General features: G+C 40.9%; 1 protein-coding gene across 4 annotated transcripts in view; it reads right to left on the bottom strand.

The window, feature by feature from the left end:
• LTBP1 (latent transforming growth factor beta binding protein 1) overlaps positions 1 to 13,720 on the bottom strand; it is a 260,003-nt gene that overhangs the window by 39,883 nt on the left and 206,400 nt on the right. For all 4 annotated transcript variants that reach the window (XM_056852318.1, XM_056852320.1, XM_056852321.1 and 1 more), the window contains 3 exons: positions 6,845 to 6,988; positions 3,874 to 4,056; positions 1,957 to 2,043 (listed from right to left, as the gene is read on the bottom strand). In XM_056852318.1, coding sequence (XP_056708296.1) covers positions 1,957 to 2,043; positions 3,874 to 4,056; positions 6,845 to 6,988 — 414 coding nt within the window. The remainder of the gene's footprint in view (positions 1 to 1,956; positions 2,044 to 3,873; positions 4,057 to 6,844; positions 6,989 to 13,720) is intronic.

The raw sequence follows: 13,720 nt of genomic DNA, 5'->3' as shown, positions 1-13,720 counted from the left end.
AAGCTGGCATTAGACAAGTGGAAGCAGTAGATAAACTGGGTCAAATTACTCAAGAGTAATCCCATCCTTGTGAACAGAATTACTCTTCATTATATCACAGCGATAGCACGAATGATGCCAAGAAAAAATATTTTATATATCTGCTGAACAGTTCTATAGGTTAAACTCCTCAATACTCAGTTTTCCAGAAAGGCTATATAAATATTTTTTCAGCCACTCTTCCAGAAATTGAGCAGCTTGAAGATTTCTTTATATCTTAAAGACAGAACTTGACATCCATACTTACCAAAAATGATTTTTAAAAGATTGGGAGTCTAAAATAACCCTATTGCTTGAGAAAGAAAACTGTAATTTGAGGGGAATTGTACATTATATTGGTAAAAAAAAGGGCACTGGATTCATACAAATGAATCGTATCATCACATAACATCACTCTGTATCAACATCTTATGGTCATTACATTACTCTGGTGTTGCTGGTTAGATACTGTGGGAACTAGAGTTTAAGATTAGAATATCAGGCACTTATTTGCCACCCACTGGAAAGAAAATTCCGGAGTTATCTGAGTGGTTTACAAAAATTTGCAACTATGGCGAATCTCACAAACTTGCTTCGGAAAATGCCGATTGAGGATTACAAACAGAGATGGCAACCATTTTTGATAGATACGACTGAAATAAGATATAACTGAAAGAAATAATACTGGAAAGTCATTAACATGTTGAGATCGATATATACTATCAGCGGATTTAAACTAGAGTAATTTAAATACACCTAAAACTTGTTTAGACCTATAAGTTATAGATAGTACTTGGGTGAGAATTTTGATTATGTTTTACAACTCAATAAATAAATAAATAAATAAATAAATAGCTGGGGCTAAGATAAGATTGTTTTTGTTAAAGTATATGGGCACGGACCATTTTTTCCTATGTATTTACCCTTTTCTTTCTGTTTCTGTACCCTTTATAATAAAAACCAATAAAAATTAAAAAAATATATATCAGGCACCTAGGAAGCAACTCATTAGTCTGTAATTTTTCTACACACAACAAAATACACAGTCCCAAAGTTCACTGATTTTAATGGGGGCACACTACAATTTTTGCCTGTAGTCATTGGGTGGACATCTAAATATATAGCGGGGAAAACTACACTTCTAGTGTCCATGCTGGGTTCATCTTATCAAAATAGTGCTGCCGTTAAATGTTGGGCAAATGTTTTTTCCTTGGGTGCGAAACACCTCTTTTTTTGGGCAATTTTTTTAGATCACTTTGTGAAAGGAAGAAAATGGTTCAAAACAGAGGAAATTGGGGGGGGGTGAGAAAATATACCCCCATTGCTAAGGCTTTCTTGCTCTAATCCAACTGGGATAAAAAGTGCATCAACAACCATATTTGGTCCTAAGAAACCCTGCATAGGCATATGAAAGTAAATTTGGATCGCAGTGAAAAGTCTTGCTGCATAGCATTGGCAGGCAATACAAATGCCAGTGAAGTATGATAGATTATAGTGCATTGGCCATTTTCCTGGAAATGGAGATGCAATCCCCTCTCCCTCCTAATTCAGAGAAAAGGCAACGAGAAGACTTCATTTGCCCTCAGTGACATCTTGCCGCCAAATCCAATTAGCTGACGTACTATCATAATTTCCTTAGGTTTACTGTAGAATTCCAGACCGATTGTATTCACATAGCAAAGAGGTCCTTTCAATAAAAAACAAAACAAAACACTGAGTGAACAGTAGATCGAGAAAACAATGGCTGAGAAACAGCTGGGAAAGAAGAACTTTCCCCTCTCATACCCTTCCAGTCTCCCCTCTCCTTCGCTAGTTTGTGCATCAAAAATCAAATCGCACCAAAATCTGGCACAACTTTTTCTAAACAGAATTTAAAATAGCTTGAATTTTTCCTAAGGTCTGTGAAATACTGGTTAAGTCTCTATAAATGGGGCTGACCTTTGTAAGTTTCTGTAATGGCTCCGTAAGATGGATCTTCAGAGGGTATGAATCCTTTCCCTTCAGGGCACAATTCGATAAACTCAGCTGGGAGGAGGAAGAACGAAGAATCAGAAACGTATTAATTTATCACAACATGAAATAGACAACAACTTTTCCATAGACTTTTGACATAGCATCCTCTTTCTCTAACTCTCATTTTATATTATTTATTTCCACCATTGCCCTTTGCTGGGAAGGCAAGATTCAGCTATGTGGGAATTGTGGGAATCTTAACTCCCCCACTCCAGCTTGCCTCACCAACCAACCTAAATGCAAGATGGATAGTAGGGTTCAGATCATGGAGGGAATGACATAAATTGTGTGGGAGACAGCCAAGTGTCAAATTAAACAAGGTTTTACAGTTATGAGCCCTGTGATTTCTCCTTCAGCCAGCTCTTTGCTGTCAGACCTAATTTAGCTCCCAGTGATTCAAAGCTTATGCTAGGGTAAGAATGTGAACGAGAAATTACATTTCTTTGGAAAAAAAATGAGGTCTTGGGATCTGGAGGACTGGCACTTTTTCCTTGTGTGATGTACCATAGCTAGAAATGGGGGGAAAGCCACAAGAAATCCACACAGCAGGCTTCAACTTTGGGAGTCTTCACAGCATTTGTATGTGTGTACATGAGCAGTCTCAATCTGGATGCGCGTGGACATTGCCTGCAACAATTCCCGCTGAAAAAATTCCAGCATCATCAAAAGAAACGCTGATGATGATGTGCATAATTATATTACATCTATCCATGATACTCAGGTTGTGAGCAGAGCTGTAGGTAGCCGGCTCAAGGTTGACTCTGCCTTCCATCCTTCCAAGGTCGGTGAAATGAGTACCCAGCTTGCTGGGGGTAAAGGAAAGACGACTGGGGAAGGCACTGGCAAACCACCCCATAAACAAAGTCTGTCTAGTAAACGTCGGGATGTGACATCACCCCATGGGTCAGGAATGTGCTTTCACAGTGGACCTTTACCCTTTTTTATCCATGAGACTAAATGGCTGAGAAAAATCAGGGCTGCTTGTGTACGTGAAATTACTAATTTAACTGACACTTTGTTATTTATATTTATTGCTTATATTCCTCGTGTTTATGCCCTTCTAATGAACATTTCATTATTAAAAAATGCTGGACAGGTGGAATTATAGTTTATACAATATGTAACAAATCAGAAATTATAATTATCATACAGATGATCATACAGATAAGAACATAAGAAAAGCCATGCTGAATCAGACCAAGGCCCATGAAATCCAGCAGTCTGTTCACACGGTGGCCAACTCGGTGCTTCTAGGAAGCCCACTGCAGCAGCAACCTGCCTGTGTTTCACAACGCCCAATATAATAGGCATGCTTTCCATTCTAATAAATTGGGCAGCCATAGAACAACAGGCCTGCAAGTATCCAAATATTAGGAGAGAAGCTTAATATATTTTCAATAAAGAATTGCCCAAATAGGCAGGGAATTAAATATAAAGCTCTGGATCTTATGGATGCAAGAAAAGAAGGAGCTCACTCAAGAGGCCATCTTCTGGGGCATGGAGTAGGGGGTCACTGGGGGTGTGGGGTAGAGGTAGTTGTGAATTTCCTGCATTGTGCAGGGGGTTGGACTAGTTGACCCTGGTGGTCCCTTCCAACTCTATGATTCTAGGCTATTTCCTATTTTCCCCAGATTTGAATGCTTTCTGATGAGGATGAGAGGATCTGAGGAAAGCAGAATCAGGCATGTTGCCCTCCCTTGCACCTCCATGAGCACAGCAAATGAAAAGGGACAACTCCTCTTCCTCACTTCAGCTACTGTGCAGTCTACTTCAGCAACTGACCCCATATTCTGGTGTCACCAACATTTGAAAACTACCAGAGAAAAGAAAATTGACGCTTACCACTTCCAAGCACAGGACATGGGAATATTTCACAGTTATCACCCCAGCCAGCACCCAAAGTACAGCAGCACTCTTGTTTGGTAACATTGGATGTTAGGACATTATCACAGAAATTTGCATCATTTAAATTGTAGTAACATTCCTTCTTTTCATCTGATGGCTCCTTGGTGTCTACTGGTACATCTAAACATAATCAGTGAAAGATACAACATCATACATCAAAAATAATGATACATTCAGGGAAAAAACCCTCACAATATGCTCTTAGGTATACAAGTCAATATAATTTACCATGTGCATAATTCAAAATCAGCATCTCATTAATCGGCCTGACACAGCACAGAACCATTTCAGGAATAGGGCTCCCTCAAAGATAAGAATACAAATTTTCAGTGTCTATTTTTATAGCAATACTAAGGAATATCCAGAATAATTATGGGTCCGCACAAGCCAGGTACTTTTAAGGAAATTTATGCCTTAAATTGCTTTTATTATTAATAGGTGATAACAAAGGTTCTTGGACATTAACATACACAAAATATCTTATTGATATAGTGCATAAAATACTTCTAGTTAAGCGAAGGTGTTTATTTTTCACTTAACTGTTATCCAACTTTTAGATATTCATTTTTTCTCTTCAGGAGAACGCATGTTTGTTTCTGTGGCTACAGCTTGGCAGACACATTTATTCAAATTTAGCACACTTACAACACATTTTTACCCTCTGATATTTTGCCAAGGTCAATAAGTGTACTGTGGGGGAAACACCCAGCTGAGTGCTATTTTATCTTTGTTAGTCTAGTCTGTGGTCTCTCCTCATCAGATAATTACAGTTTTCCATAATGTGCTGAATTTCATAAACTTCAGTGGTTTTGTGGTAATAGCCATTGCCCAACAAGAAACAAACCAAGGCTATCAAGTGTCAGAGAAATACAGATGAACTAAACCAGTTCTCCCAAGGTGAGAGAAAGCACAATATCTTATCCACCAAAGAACACATTTTCATTGGATACAGGCCATACGTCCAGATGACCCAGAGCCAGAATCTTGAAGAGCAAAAAACCACCAACCCCCTGAAAACACCACAAACCACAGCAGTTTTGACACCATTTTCCATGGAAGGAAGGCCAGAAACTAGCCTAGAAGGCAGGAGAATCACACTGCTTGTTGCAAACATGCCACATTGTCTAGTGACCTCTTAAATATCAACAAATGTGACATAGGTTTTTATGTGCTACAGTTCCCTCCCTTTGTCAGATGCATAAAATGGTCACCTAAGTGAGTAGGTATATATACTGAGAGTACGGAGAGAGGGAGGCCAAAGGACAAGCAACACCAGACAGCAGTTACGTGTGTCAAAGTGTTATGCAGAATACAAATAAACACAGAATGCAGTCAAATGAGGGCAACGTCTAAGAAGGGTGGTTAAAACTTTGGTGTTGTTTTTGCTGCAACTGATGGGTGCAGCTACCCCTATGGAATTTGACACTCATTGTTGAGAGTGTTTCATCCTATTTTATATTTAAATTTCTCCTCCCATTATCTGTCCAAAACTTTAAAAAAGCCTGTTTACACAGCTGTGACTGAGGTTTAGTGATGAATGTTTGAAAATGAAGAAAGACAAACTGTTAAAAAGAATTCTACAGGGACTGAAGTTGATCTACATGCTTACAATTTCTTTAATCTTAAATACACAAACTGTTTCACAAGATATTTGCTTTTTAGCGCAAATCTTCTGTAGCAAAGATAAATAAATGGCATAACACATCTATATGCTTTCTTTCGTCAAGGTGGATAACTGTGGGACCGGGTTGTGCCTCACTAAAATACTTGAAAACAGGATCTATTGGTAGTATTGTTGGTACAGATCATGGGAAGGTGACACCTGTAGGCATGTGATACATGAGAAGGAAGGTGTTTCATCACAGAGAGGATTCATTCCTCACAGATCTCTTGCATACTTGCCTTAAGGTTTTTCCACATATATCTATATAGAAGTGATGGATTCTTGGAAGAGATGGGTGCAAAATGGAATACCTTAAATATTTTAACCTTGTTTGAATTCTTTGGGTCTTTATTGTAATATGCATTATAATTCTAACACATATTTTTGTGTGTACTGATTTAAAAAACCCAATAACCCATTGTGAAGGAGAAATCCTAAGCAAGTCTACTCATGAAAAAAATTCCATTGAGTTCAGAAGGGCTTACTCCTAAGTCAGTGGGCATACAATTGTAGGGGTGGATCCGCGGCGGCCGGGAGCAGTGTAGCCACGCTGCCTCCTCAGAGGCTTCCGGCCGCCGCGGAGGGGGAAAAAAGCATTTTAAAAAATAAAATAAATTAAAAAGGTGGCGCAGCCCCACTGCTGCTCAAGAGGGCATTCCTGGTAAAAAGGGCTGTGGAAGCTGCCTAAAGGCAGCTCCATCCCCGGAAGCGCCCCAGGAATGCCCCCCATGCTGGCGCAGGCGGCGGGAATCAGCGGTGCCCAGATGCTGGAGTGTTTGCCCCCGTGCCAGTGTAAGTGCCACCTTATTCTGTGATAAGGTGGCACCTACGCTGGCACAAGGTCACGTCAGTTCCAAAGGAACTTCACTCCCCCCTTCAGGAATGGGCTCTAATTCTTCTAGGAATGAATATCTATTAAAAAAAAATAACTACATACAAATAGCAGGTGAATTGCAATAATATAAATACTGACAATGGCCCAATTAACACATAAAACTGGAGTGTAAAGGGCATGAAATTCTAGCACATTCAAATCTGGAACAACAAAAAAATGAATCAGAAATCTTTCAAAATACTAACAACCAAAATGTACAGGAAACGACATATGCCTGTAAACATACTAAAATATATTAAAATAATCATAATGTTGACACTGACTACATGTTCACCCTACTCTTCATGTTTTGGCAGAATGAAATAGGTACTGTTATCCAGCTTCTGCATTCAAAGACAGTGGAATTTTACCTGGTGAGGAACGGAAGCGACACTGTCCGGTCATTAGGTCATACTCCTGGTTTTCATCAGAACACAGACACAGGAAGGAGCCTTCTACATTTTCACACAGGGCTTCCCCACACACTCCACTTAGCATTTCACATTCATTCACATCTGGAAAATGAAGCACAATATCAATTCAGAAACCTTCTTAATTAACAACAGGGATTTATTGTCCCTGAGGTTCACATACCAGTATTTTTAGTTGAAAACTATCATTTAGGATTTTTTTTAAAAGAAAATATATCTAATGAGGTAGACTCCCAGAAGATGAATTAGATACCTTAAGATAAAAACTCTTTAAAACACACAAAATCCAGGCAATGGCTGAAAAGTTAAATACTGCTGTCATTTTGCTACCTAATACCTACTCTCATGAGTAATATAATAAATAAGTCATTGGAGTCAGCTGAAGCAGTTTCCATAAATCGGTTTGGGACTTTTGGAGCTTTCTTGATCATGAATACCTCAAACAGTGAATGGCTCAATGGAAACCATTTGTGTGACAACATAAAAGATGGAATACACCCTCCCACATTCATACTTTCAAATATTAATTATGTGAACACAATATATTATTTCCCCATAATATTCATTGTTTTGGGATATTAGTTTAAAGTAAACTGGGTTTGCCAGGGTTTTATTTGATAAAACATCCCCATGATTCAATCAATTCCTGGGTTTTCTCACAATAGTGATACCCTTACCCTATGTGTGTGTGTAAAGTGCCGTCAAGTCGCAGCCGACTTATGGCGACCCCTTTTGGGGTTTTCAAGACAAGAGACTAACAGAGGTGGTTTGCCAGTGCCTTCCTCTGGACAGCATCCCTGGTATTCCTTGGTGGTCTCCCATCCAAATACTAACCAGAGCCGACCCTGCTTAGCTTCTGAGATCTGACGAGATCAGGCTTGCCTGGGCCATCCAGGTCAGGGCGCATTACCCTATGGGGCCCTGTAAATTAATGATTCAAAGCGAGGGTGAAGTATTTCAAAGAGAAAACAGAATCCACACAAAATTGCAAATTCACAGATCACCTTAGAGCAAGCAATGGCATCTAAGCTAGTTGTCCTGATTAAGGATGGTTTCAGCAAGTGATAACGTGTTTTGATGAATCCCAGTTATGATTATTACACTGGAAAATTACAGTAATACCAGAATCTCCATCATGATTCTTTTCTCTTTCAGCACAGGGCCACTCATAAAGCTAAATGATTCTAACAAATAAACTTGCTGAAGTCATGATTAAATATCTCCTTGTGTGATATATACATTTGGTCCAGGAGTTCCCCACTTCTCCTTCACACAATCCAGACCTTCCTGCTTTTGCTTCTGTGTGCAATAAGGCCATGTGCTAAACAGATCTAAAAAAGGAACTGAAACAGCAGATATCAGTACTGCAGCTATATTTGGCATATATGTTACACCAAGGAAAGGGAACATTTTTCTTTTAAATCTCCAGAAAAACCCTTCTGACTTATCTGGAAACTGGAACTCACAATATGTTATTTGGCCCTAAAAACAGCACACAGGAGGGGGGATATGGATCAGAGCTGCCATACAGGAAAGCAGAGCTTTAATTTTCCTTCCTATGCTGTTTCCCTGTCACCAGTTCAGTATGCTTTTACACCTGGTAGAAGAAAACGGAATATTGGACTTACCATAAAAGTTCCTTTCACCTGAAGTAGAGAAGGGCACTCTGAGATATTTGAGTACTCTCCTTCCCATGATCCCTGGACACAGGAAGTAGGTTGCTCTTTTCCATCTCCTATAGGGAGTGCACACCATCTGCAGTTTGGAGATTTCTACAGCTCAGCCATTGACTGTTGAGTGTGTCTCTCACAGACCAGAATCCATGGCCTTTAACCCAGAACAAGGTTATTCAACTGATGAATATGGTGACCAGCTAAAGCTGTTTCTTTCAAAACAGTAAAATGAAAAGGAACTGAGAAAGTCAGCACTGAGGCTGGCATGGTAGTCATCCCCCCAAACAATGGGCAATATATGAATGTTTCGTTTAAAGGACAGTCCCCCCCCCCTACAGTGAGGTTGGTCCAGGATGCCCTCCTCTACTTCAAGTAGAAGAAACCTTCACAGTAAGACCAATGTTCCATTTTCACTTCAAGGGGGAGGGACACTCTGAGATGTTTAGGATCTTACCAAGAAATGCATTCATTACCGGCAGGTAAACTTGCCCACAACTGTTGCATGACCCACTGCCCCAAAGCTGCATCAGCTGAGGCAATGGATTCCATTTTGTAATGCCTAATGAATGCGTGTAAGCAAAGCTGAGAGCAGTACCGTAAGGAGATCAGACTCTGTCAAGAGGCTAAACTCCTAGCACAGTCACTCAAGGCAGAATGGTCACATCTGAGACATCAGACTGGCTGTTCAATACCTACTACCCAGGGTCCACATGATTGTGACTGAGCCAGTCCACCTGCACATTGAAGGAGCTCTTCATGTATTCCATTCTTGGAGAGATGAATGAATTGGACTAAGACAGCAGAGCTGCTGCTTCCTGCTGAAACTTCTGGACCTGATGGCCCCCTGATGGGGTTTTTTGCTGTTTTTTCCCATTCAGTCAAGGATGTTGAGGTTGGCAATTTATTCCTGGAATACAAGGAATAAGCCCTGTAGATTTATGTCCTGGGGGGCCTCTGAGGGTGTCCAAGTGCCCTGGACATGACCTAGAGGATTTCCCAACAGAACAGTCTAGAGCAGTGGTTCCCAACCTTTTTTTGACCAGGGACCACTAGGACTTTTTTGTTTGGTGCAGGGACCCCAAGGTTCAAAATAAAAATTCCGAGAATTTGAAAATAACTTTAATCATAACTGTTAGTTAAACATTAAACTTAGAATAATATTTATTTTTTATAATAGAGAACTTTTAATTGTAAATCAATGTGATTTTTGAGCTTGCATCCTTTTTACAAGCTGGGCAATTCTGGGGCTACTACTGTTGCTCAGAGCTACACGAATATCATCACTTGCTTCCAATCGATTTCTTGTCGTGTTTTCAATTATAAGCAAAGCAGAAAACCCTTGTTCGCATAAATAAGTTGTGGAGAAGAGCATAAGATATCGCAAGGCGAATCCCCGAACTGTAGGATATGAAATTGCTTTTTTACACCAGAACTCTTCAAGAGAAACTGATTCAAACGCATCCTTACAGTGCCTATCATTTTGGAATTCAGTGAGCTCTTCCTGGATTTCTTCTGCAACCTCTTCAACAGCAATACCAAAAGGATTGTGAATCAGCTTTTGGGTATCTTTTGATTCTGTCTGGTTATATTCCGGGAAGTACAGTGGAATTCATTGACCAGCATTTGCAGATGACTTCTGATGTTGTCTTGTATATTTGCGGTGATCATGTCATCTTTACTATCATCGAACAGTGCTTTTAATGTCACAAACGCAGAATAATTGTTTTCGCCTACCCATAATTGAAGTTTGCAAATAAAGGCACACAGTTTATCTTCAAACATAAAAATGTTTCCCACACCTGCTAAATTTATGTTTCCAGAACCTTGCAACTGTAAGTTTAGTTTATTCAAATGTGAGAAAATATCCACAAGATAAGCCAAATGCATCTGACTTTTCGAAACAGAAAACAGCTCTAGTAAATCTTTAATTTTCTTCTCGGCTAGAAACAGCTCAACCTCTTTTCTTAGTTCAAATAACCTTCCCAGCATATTGCCTTTCGATAGCCAACGAACTTTGGTGTGGAAAAGAAGAGTCTCATGATCGGAGTCCATTTCAGTGCACAGTTTTTTAAAAAGGCGTGTATTTAAGGCGCTGCTTTTAATAACATTGACCACTTTTATGGCCATTTCCATGGTATTAACAAGGCTTTTAGGAAGAGTCTTGGAAGCTAATGCCTGACAATGTATGATACAATGAGTTGTTATTGCTGAAGGATTCTTCTGTTTTATTAATGTTGCTCGACCGGAGTGTGATCCTAACATGGCTGAAGCGCCATCCGTACAGAAGCCGGCAAGCTTTTTCCACATAATGCTATGTTTCTCAAAATACTCCGCTATTATATTCATGACGGCGATACCTTTTGACGTCGTTTCCAGTTTCCGCGAAATCAATAATCCCTCTTTAATAGTGTTGTTGTCGTCTAAAAAGCGGACAAATACGAGCAACTGACTGCAATTAGAAACGTCTGTCGATTCATCACACTGCAAAGCAAAACATGGCGAATTTTTTATTTTCGAAACAAGCTGCTCCTTGATGTCATTTGACATAATTTCAATTCAAGCTTTTACCGTGTTGTTCGATAGAGGTATTTCTTGTATTTTCTTTTTGGCTCCCATCTCTAAAATGGGGTGCGCCCGCGAGCCGCCGCCATGCCGCCCACGTAAATATTAATTTATTATGGGTTTATAACTTTGTTTAGCGGACCCCTGGTTTAGTTCTAGCAGAAGTCATGAGTGAGCCCTGACCCATGGAACTGTGTCAATCATCAAGATAATTACATCTTTTAAGTGGACAAGAAATGTTGATAAAAATGGATGTACCAACTTGATCGCTCTCATGATGTTCCTGCCCTTGTCTGCAGGAAGAAACAGCTTGCAGTGTACTGAGCCTATCCATGCACCCACTTGTTCAGTTTCCTGGGACAGAACAAGTTGGCTCTTTAAATAGTTTATCAAAAAACTGTGGTATTCCGGATAGTGGATTGTTAGTGTGAGGTCTTGTAGGGCCTTGGTCTTGATTGGGGACCTTATGAAAATATTGTCTAGGCAAGGGTGGATGTGAATGTCCCTGGTCCAGTGATCTGCCATCAATGTTGTAAACGCTTTGGGAAATGAGGTCAATCCAAGGCATCACCTTGAATTGGAAAAGGAGGTCTCTGCGGTTGAATCTCAGGAAGTATCTGTGGGCCAGAAGGATGGTGGCATGAAGTTATTCTTCGGTGAGCTCAGTGGATGTGAAATCCCCTGGAAGACTGCATCAGCAAGAGTCTTGAGGGTCTCTATCATGAATTTCCTGTACTTCATGTGCTTGTTGAGGAACTTGAGATCCAGGACAGCTCTCCCGTCCCTGTTGTGTTTTGGCAACATGAAGAAGACTGGCACCTGAGCATCTCAGATGAGTTGGAACTGTTTCAATTACTCTGATCTTCTGCAAGGTATCTATGGCATCTATGGTTCACTGCATCTTTTCTGGGAATTCGAAAGTTCAAGAATCTGACCCATGGGGTTGAGATGAATTTGACTGAGTATCCTTGGGAGATGGTCTCTTGAGTCCATCTGCTGGTGTGCAGAGGTTCCAGGTATGGGCAAAGAACTGTAGATGTCCTCCCACCAGTGACTCCCCCAGTGACTCTCTGGTGTCAGTTGGACTGTGGATGCTTGTTTGACTTACTTGGGGTGGGGGTTGGGCTGGTAGAATGGGGTATACTGGATGCTTTGTATCCTTGCCTGGATCTGGACCAGAAAGACTTTTCGTAGTCATTACGAAATCTGGGTAAGGAACAGTGTGAACAAAAGAACTGGTAGCCATATGGCTTGGATTTTTGGTCCTCTCTCTTACTTGACGAAGGCCTTCTTCCTGTCCTTTGTCCCCACTAGGATCTTGTCAAAAAATTTGACAAAAAGTGTAGAAACGGCCAAGTAGCTAAATCAGTGGTATGCATTGGTCGTCCAGGTCTTGAGCCATAGATTTGTGTGAGCTGCGGCAGCAGAGGCCATGGCTCTCGATGAAAACTTCATGGAGTCCAGGCTTGCATCTGAAATGAAGCAGACTGTTCTCTCTAGCCTGTGGCGATAAGCTGACAAATGATTATTCAAGTTGGATATTCACTGAACAATTTTCTTAACCAATGGACCATAGCCATAGCCCTGGCTATGATGAAAGTGACTGCTGAAAGCTTTATAGATAAAGCCACTGCTTCATGAAATCTACAGAGCATGGCATCACTATCACAGTCAGTGGTGCCCTTCAGAGATCCCTTGCCCTCTAGGCCAGGCATCCACTGTAGGGACCTGGAGGAGCCTCAGCTGAGGAGGAAAGGGGTATAGCCTTCTGGAATGACCTATATGGAGACTCTGGAGCATGATCCAATCCTCTTTAATTTTTGAGATGAAGAAGTATGGGAAAGAGAAAACCACCTCTACTTCCTTACCATCACATAGGACCTCCACATCTCCCTTGTCATCATAGTCTTCTTTTGGATCATGAATTTGCTTGCTTTGGGGATGGAGGGCATGAGCATTTTAAAAGCTTTATAGAGAAGTGAGGGGAGTTCTTCCATTGAAAAAGTTGTTTAGAATGTTGCTCCTTGGGATGTGTATCCTTATCTTACTATTTCCCTGCCTCCCTGTCTGAGTCCTGGGCTGAGTTCCTGGAAAAAATGGTGGAGGAACCCTCCTCTTATGTCTAGGAAGAATAGGATGACTTTCTGCAGGGGTGGAACACTTTCTAGGAGTCCTCCTGGAAGCGTCAGAGAGCCTAGAGATAAAATGTTTTGCATCTCTTTGCAGAGCCTGGTAGGAATCCTGCGGGAATGGGGTGGGAGATGCACAGTGGACTCTCCATTGTAGTATTTTCCTTGTGGGTCAAAGAGCCTGCTGCTCTTTGATCTCCAACTGCAGAAACTGCTCCATGCAAGCCTGTAAGCCTGGGGGCACAGAGAAAGCATTCCCCCCCCCCAATTCTGTGGAATTGAATGGAGTCCTCACTTCCTTACCCACCTCAGAAAGCATCTGATCCTCATTATCTACACACTCCACATGCCATTTATTGGCTTCTTTTAGGTACACTTGACTTGCCATACCCAAAGCCAAATGGCTGCCCATGTCCCTTCGAAGCCTGAGAGAGTGGCTCTTCCTCAGGAAG

Source organism: Euleptes europaea, chromosome 7, assembly GCF_029931775.1.
Source record: "Euleptes europaea isolate rEulEur1 chromosome 7, rEulEur1.hap1, whole genome shotgun sequence".
Lineage (NCBI taxonomy): Eukaryota > Metazoa > Chordata > Lepidosauria > Squamata > Sphaerodactylidae > Euleptes > Euleptes europaea.
The sequence above is the reverse complement of the archived record's forward strand: the minus strand, read 5'-3'. Positions and strand labels throughout refer to the sequence as shown.